This window comes from Diprion similis, chromosome 14 (genome assembly GCF_021155765.1).
Source record: "Diprion similis isolate iyDipSimi1 chromosome 14, iyDipSimi1.1, whole genome shotgun sequence".
Taxonomy (NCBI): domain Eukaryota; kingdom Metazoa; phylum Arthropoda; class Insecta; order Hymenoptera; family Diprionidae; genus Diprion; species Diprion similis.
The window spans coordinates 8,045,652-8,053,334 of NC_060118.1; the positions used below are offsets into that span (position 1 = coordinate 8,045,652).

At 40.4% G+C, this 7,683-nt stretch overlaps 1 protein-coding gene across 1 annotated transcript; it reads right to left on the minus strand.

Annotated features, from left to right (window-relative positions):
- Positions 1-228: 228 nt before the first annotated feature.
- Positions 229-7,266, minus strand: LOC124414461. The gene is made up of 11 exons (XM_046895409.1): positions 6,727-7,266; positions 6,204-6,574; positions 5,896-6,118; positions 5,044-5,263; positions 4,663-4,954; positions 3,970-4,121; positions 2,807-3,444; positions 2,227-2,597; positions 1,925-2,147; positions 620-839; positions 229-532 (listed from the first exon to the last, which is right to left on the minus strand). The coding sequence occupies exons 1-11, from the start codon at positions 7,199-7,201 to the stop codon at positions 229-231; spliced, it is 3,489 nt and encodes a 1,162-aa protein (XP_046751365.1). The 5' UTR covers positions 7,202-7,266.
- Between the last annotated feature and the right edge of the window lie 417 nt (positions 7,267-7,683).

Sequence of the window (7,683 nt, forward strand, 5' to 3'; positions counted from 1 at the left end):
AATAATTGTAACCTCGGGTGAAGGAGGCTCGGATAATCGAGTCTTTACTGTATTGTAAAAAGTTTTTTCTTAAAAGTGTGTTGATATTTCGTCAACGTCATTCATTCACAGACTGTTTGAATTATACGTATGTTTGCTGATAAGATAAACATGAGTTTCTTTGCTCGATTTGTTTTCGTCGAAATACTTTTCATGATACACTTAATTTCATGCTATTTGTGGAATGGATTAATACAATTTTTCTTTTTTGCCAACTGACAGCTGATTACGGCTTAGGAAACAAACACTGTTAACCAATACCTTGTATAACAAAACTAGTATTATAATCACAGCTGTCCATATCGCGGTAGAAATAATAAAAATCAGGTCCATGTCCTGCCGCTGATACCAAGGATCGTCGGCGGTCGTCGAGTGGAGATGAGGAGCACCCTTGTGACGTATCACGTGTTCCGTCCACCAAACCGCGTTCTCCAACGAATCGTGCGGCTTGTCTTTTAGCAAGTCCCTCAATTCGAGCATCCGTTTCTTGTAGCTGGAAAGGATTCAGGTAACTGACATCCATACAACTGCCAGTGCAGTCACGTGACGAATTGTGGTGACTGAAAAGTGTTTTGTTTACCTACTATCGAGCACAATCGACTGAATTGCTTCTACCAGGTCCATCCTGTTGACGGTGAGGATTTCCAACTTCTTTCCAACACCAAGGGAAACCAGTTTATTCACGTGTGTGTCCTGATCGCTGTAAACAGGTAAACCGATCACGGGAGCGGCCTGAGAAATCGCCTCCTCTGTGCTTTGAAGTCCTCCTTGGTATATGAATACTTTCAGATTTGGATGCGCTGAAAAGACGCAAATTTAAATTTTGAATACATGTTTCGGTCCCTGTTGATTTTTTATCGCCTTTTTTCTGATTTGCCATGTTATATGTGGTCACTTATCATCACAAATAGAATATCGGCTCGCAGTGAGTGTTTTTTGGGAACAATCGAGCTGAATAAAAATACTAACCATCTATCTGAATATATTACGTAATCAACGTTGTAGTTGTTCCTCGAAACTTCAGAGTCAAAATTTAGTCAGCAAATGAACACCAGACACGACGGCTGTGTTCAGTATCGTTCCGTTCCTCCATGTTTAAATTTGATGATTATTGTACATCAAAAACAAGCGGAAATTTTCCGAATGGACACGGAATTGAAGAATGGGCCGTTGTGTGTTGAATAAGAATTCAGTCAAAGTAGTTCCAAAAAACCGAAAACTATGAAGCGAGTTGTACTTTGTTCAAAGCAATTAATCCTCAACAAAGCTTAGTAACAAAATACCCGTCTTTCGGATAACGAAGTCATCTTTCTTCTGGCTTTACTCAGATTTTAGATAGAATAACTGACAACAATCGTTGTTACAGTAACTACTACAAACCTGGACACGAATTTCTTCATTCCAATACCCAGGTTTTCAAGAAAGTATTTGCAACTTAACTGACACGCTAAACAACACAAATACTCGTGATGATTAGTGACTAGATGATCTAGGTAAAGCCAGTCGGCATCTTAACCTTAATCGGTCACATCTCAGTAGAATCGCGTAACGGTCACGCTGACAATGAGTGAAATTGCCCCGAAACATAATATTTTGCTCCAACAATGAGATCTAAAATTGCAAAACAAAATCTCGGTATTGTTTATAGATCCAAAATTGATTGTTTGAATGTTTTAAAACATCGGTAACGTTACGGAAAGTGTCAGAAATGTCGAAAAAGGACTTTACTTCGCATGTAGAATGGCGCGAAGAGACTCATTTTCACGATTAAGGGACTCTTCGAGAAGTTTGAAAGGTGTTTGGCATGAATTTCATCCCAAGTGACCGATTAGGGTTAAACTTATACGGATAAATGAGATCGGTAATGGGTTCCAGACTTGGATACCTAGAATGGACTGCTGTGGGGCCCACTTCATGATTATCACGTTGTCCGGTCGGCCAGGAAGAGTATCACCTTCGAACTTCCAAATAACGGTGTAGGGTAGTAACGAAAATGCGGCTATAAACTCTTTTCGCAATTCGTTACTCATCATGATGCTTTTGACATTTGTTCCGAGGCTCATGTATATGAAGCCTTGCGTCGCGTCATTCAAAATCTTCCGAAGGTTCTAAGCTCGAAAAGATCGTTAGATTTCTTGATATCTCATCAGAATCATCAAACGGTTTTAAATATCTTGAAAACGATACCTTTGACAGCGGCTTGACTGTCTCTGAGATGTGAAATCCACCGATGTCTATTATTTTGGGAATATTCGGCCTGACAAATGAAATCGGTGCTTGCTGATTGACGAAAATCACACTAACATTTTTTTCGATATCAGCAACATCAGGAACATCGCTTCCAAAATATTCCCTAGCAATCGCCTGTTGCCTCGACAGATAATCCGTCCTGTAATAGTGTACAAATCTCCAAGCGTCCACGAAATTCTGTAGCCTTTCCCAAAGTGAAGATTTTCCAAACACTTTTATCTTGGAGTCCCAATGCGCTGGATGAGATGGCATTATGGGATTACCAATTCCATATTGCAAATGAATCGGCAAACCGAAAGATGCTACACCTTTATAACAAATGACAGACGGTATCACACTAGGATCTACCACAAGACTTCGAGAATCGTTGTTCAATCGTTGCACGTATAGCGCTTACGACCTACTTCTGGAGTCTTGATGTAAGTTGTACTATCGTTGCCGCAGCATTCACTAGAACTGCCGTATCTACGATAATTTGAAGACAAGTAGCTGAACAAACGTAATGAAAATTACATACCCACAACTGGAACGCCAAGTCGTTCGGCGAGAGGTAAAATAGCCGGCCAATACAGCATCTCGATCATCAACAAGTCAAACTTCAGTCCACTGTTGGGTGAATACAATTGTTTTACTTCCGGAATACTGAGAACGTGTTCAGTCATCGAATTGAACCTTGACATTACTCTCTGGACCAATTCAAGCCATGACTCCTTCTTTCGAATTGCTATCCAATCTATGTCCTTATTAAAACCATCGTAGAGAAAATGTATATCTATTTCCGTGTAGTTCTTCAGGCCTGGATCTTTGATCGGGTCCGTAGTGATGACAACGAGTTCATGACCTCGCTCCCTCAGCGCCAGCGTTAGTCCGCGATATACGATTTGATGACTGATCGAAGGAAACGGAAATATTCCGAGTATTCTCGATGAAAATACATGGTGAAAAACACTCGTGCATAGAATCAGTGCGGCCATTATTAATATACGCGACATCTTTGTACACACATCTAAAATAACAACGGCACAGCGTGCAGACTGACGTTTTGAAGCAGGCAGACGTCTATTATCTCTTCGTATCCAACAAAACGGCATCCGACGATCTGCGTGGGATTGTGGTGGGAGCGAACGAGTGACGACTCCTTGGCTGAATTCTATGCTTATCGAGTAAATTAAATGGTGCATGTGTGGGGCTGGTCAGCTGACTTACGATTGATTGTGAGTCGAAACATACATAACAGTTGATTTATCCAGACGGTTCGGTGCTTCCATGTACGTTACGCCAGTCCCCCATCTTGTCGAAATCTATCTTTTTAAGAGAAAAAAAACCTTCGAAAACCTTGCTTTCCAACTGTTTTACCGACGAAGTACTAACTAACGGTCTTTGAAAAGATCGATTTAGTCAAGTTAGCAAGGCTGGCGTGACGTTCATGATGCTTCGTGGATCCCGTAGTTGTACACACAGAGAATTTCTGGTGAAACGGACAATTCCGAGCTGACACGCGCACAAGTATTCGTTAGCAGCATGTGGCGTTGCTGCTGTTATGCGTTGAGGTTATGCGTGTCTCGGCGCATGCGCATTGCGTAGTGCGTGACTCGTAGTTGGCCCTTCCACTCTAGATATTCCCTTTAAACATGGTATGACTGCATCGATTATTATTGATAGACTATCATTTCCACTTACATTTTGCCTCCCAAGAGCCTTCGAGGCAGTGTGAGACAGTATTCGTATGGTTCTACGGTATCTACGCCAATGGTTGAAAGTAATAAGTTCGAGTATAGATAAGACGCGGCGATGAGACGTCGCTTAGTCGTGTCACCAGGTGAGGACTGTTTCTACAAATTCGTTTCAATGTTACGATCCTATAAGTTCGTTCCTCATACATTTGATTGTCGATTTCGTACATTTTGTTTGATTTTAAGTCTAATTTATTTAATTCAATTTTAAATATTTGACCACACTTGTAGAAATGAACTTCTAGGTATCGGCACTTGTAGATAAGAAGTTGTAAAAACGATACCCACTAAAGACGAATGTCTTGGACTCACTTTTGATGACTTTTGCAACGTATACAACGTGTCGCAGAAGACTAATCTACACCACATTCGTCTGGAATGTCATTATCTCTTGTTTTGCCATATCCGATTAATGAAAACTCCTCTGCAATAATGTCAACATTATTGGACACATGTATTTGTATTACTTAAACACTTAACAAATATTTTTTGAAATTCAGAATATCAGGAATCAATTGGTAAGAAAATCTAAAACCTATATATAATAAGAATAATATCTCGGACGATTTTAGCAGACATGGACGCAACAAAAACCTATGGTGCAAATTTCCACTAGGGTGTTATCAGAAGGTTAATAGACTTTTTTCTTCTTGCTAACGAGCAGCTGATACTTCAGCACATGAATACTGTGAAGTAATAACTTGTATAGTACAAATAGTGTTACGATCAAAGCTGTCCAAACTGCGGTTGATATTAAGAAAATCAAGTCCATGTCCTGCTGCTGATACCAAGGATCGTCGGCGGTCGTCGAGTGGAGATGAGGAGCACCCTTGTGACGTATCACGTGTTCCGTCCACCAAACCGCGTTCTCCAATGAATCGTACGGCTTGTCTCTTATCAAATCCCGCAACTTCAACATCCGTTGCTTGTAGCTGAAAACGATTGACGGGATTAAAACCCGTAAGACTACTTCTACAGTTAAATAACTAATTTTAACGATTTTGATACACGTTGTGCTTACCTGCCATCGAGCACAACGGATTGAATCGCTTTCAGCAACTCCATCCTGTTTACAGTGAGGATTTCTAACTTTGTCCCAACGCCAAGGGACACCATTTTATTTACTTGTGTATCCTGATCGGCAAAGACTGGTAGACCGATCACGGGAACACCGTGAGAAATCGTCTCCTCTGTGCTCTGAAGCCCTCCCTGATATATGAAAGCTTTGATATTGGGATGCGCTGAAAAAACAAAATCGTCCAAGACATTGAAAAAAGTTTTCAATCTTGTCTTGTATCGTCAAGATGTCGGGAAATCGGACCACATCAAAGTTACTTAACTTTGGTGATGTCCTTAAATTGTATATTGTTGTATGAAAATTAACATATTACAATATTTCGAGAGAAAAAAAAAATTGCATTTGGTTCAGCACCATATCGATGAAGCGATTGGGGAAAATAGACGCTAGAAAGCTAAGTCCACTTCGTTAGAAATAAATAATTATCATCAAAATGGCGTACTTTCAGACAGTACTGATATCGTATCCCAATACCTTTCTATGAAATAACCTCATAAACACAGTTTCATGTTGTCGACAGATGATTACTGTCAAATCATTATCTACTGCTGATGATAAAAGCCAGAATATTCGTTACCGTACCTGATTTCTTCCACCAATTGATGTAGCAGTTTTCAAGGTAACAATAATTACGACTCGACAGGATAATACTCTAAAAGGAGTAAAAGCATGCAATGAGTCTCAAATCACGTCATAGCAACGTATCGTGAGTGGGGTTAAGTCTTTGGCAAGCCTGTTGGAAGCATAAAGCTGTAGAAACGGAATGATCAAGGAATCAAACATTGTCATGGTTACCTAAAATAGACTGCTGTGGAGCCCACTTTGTGATTATTACGTTATCTGGCTGGCCGGGAAGAATATCATCCTCGAATTTCCAAATGACAGTGTAGGGTAGTTTAGAAAACGCTGCCAGAAATTCTCCCCGTGTTTCCATACTCAACATGACGCTCTTGACGTTCGATCCAAGGCTCATGTATATAAAGCCTTGCGTCGCATTGTCCAAAATTCTCTGAAGGTGCTACATCAGGATAAAAATGATAAAGTTCCATTCATCAATATTCCATTGGAATCATCAAACGGTTGAAATATCTCTGTAACGATACCTGCGACAGAGGATCAATCTGCTTTGAGACGTGGAATCCACCAATGTCTATGATCTTGGGAATATTTGGTTTCACAAACGAAATCGGTGCTTGCTGATTGACGAAAACCAAACTAACGTTTCTTTCAAGGTCTGCGACATCAGGGATGCCGCTTCCAAAATATTTTTCCGCAATCGCCTGTTGCCTTGGCAAATAATCTGTTCTATAAAAGTGCAAGAATCTCCACGCATGCACGAAGTTCTGCAGCCTTTGCCAAAGCGATAATCTACCGAGCTCTTTTATCTCAGCGTCCCAATGAGCTGGATGAGATGGCATTATAGGATTGCCGATTCCATACTGCATTTGAAAAGGCAAACCGAAAGATGTCATACCTGCAAAATATAATACGAACGGTTATGTTACCAAACAGATTGACCAGAAACGTGGACAAGTATCGTTGAACCGTTACAGGAACATCGATTACGACGATTATCAAATATTGGGAGATGTTGAATCCAGTCAAATCGTAATAAGGATCACTTGCCTATGACTGGAACATCAAATCGTTCGGCGAGAGGTAGAAAGGCCGGCCAATACAGCATCTCAATCATCAACAAGTCAAACTTCTCCCCACTGTTGGTTGAACACAACTTTTTCACTTCCGGGAGATTGAAAATTTGTTCAGTTATCACTACCAACCGTGGAACTAAGTTATAGATCAATTCAAACCATGTCCCTTTTTTTCGAGTTGCTATCCAATCAACGTCTGCATTGAAATTCTCGTATAAAAAGTTCACATCTATTTCCGTGTAGTTCTGTAGCGTTGGATCGTTGACTGGATCTGTCGTTATAACGACAAGTTCGTGTCCACGATCCCTCAAAGCCATGGTCAGACCTCGGAATACGACTTGATGACTGAACGACGGTGTCGGAAATATGCCGAGTATTCTCGATGCAGATCCTTGATGCGAAACACTTGCAACAAGAATCAGCGCAGTGGGTATTAAACAACGGAACATTTTCGTAAATTAGAAAAACTCACAGCCCAGTTCACTGAGTAACGGTTTGAAGTCCGAGGCTCACTGTTTAATGAGGTGAACAAAACTTCATCTAATCACGAACGCTTCCCACCGAGAGCTCATGAGAAAGCATGAGATAGCATTTTTATCATTTTATCTGTCGGCGTCTCATTAACATATATTTCATAAAAGGCTGTTCCAAACATTACATTTTAGTCCAGTAAGTTTTGGAAGAAGAAGCGTAAGTTCAAGGTGTTGATATTTTGCCTCATATTCATGATAACCTTAAACGAATACGTGCCTTCCCGTTAAAAAGTTTTCTGATAAGCTAAGATAAAGATAAGGAATCGTCCACATCAGGCCGAATATAAAAATTGGCCAGAACTGGTCTTATGTCGAGAGGTCTAAATATTTCTCATACTTATGTAAACCTCACACAACAATATCACGCAACACAATACACTTGAAACTTCAACTTAAGT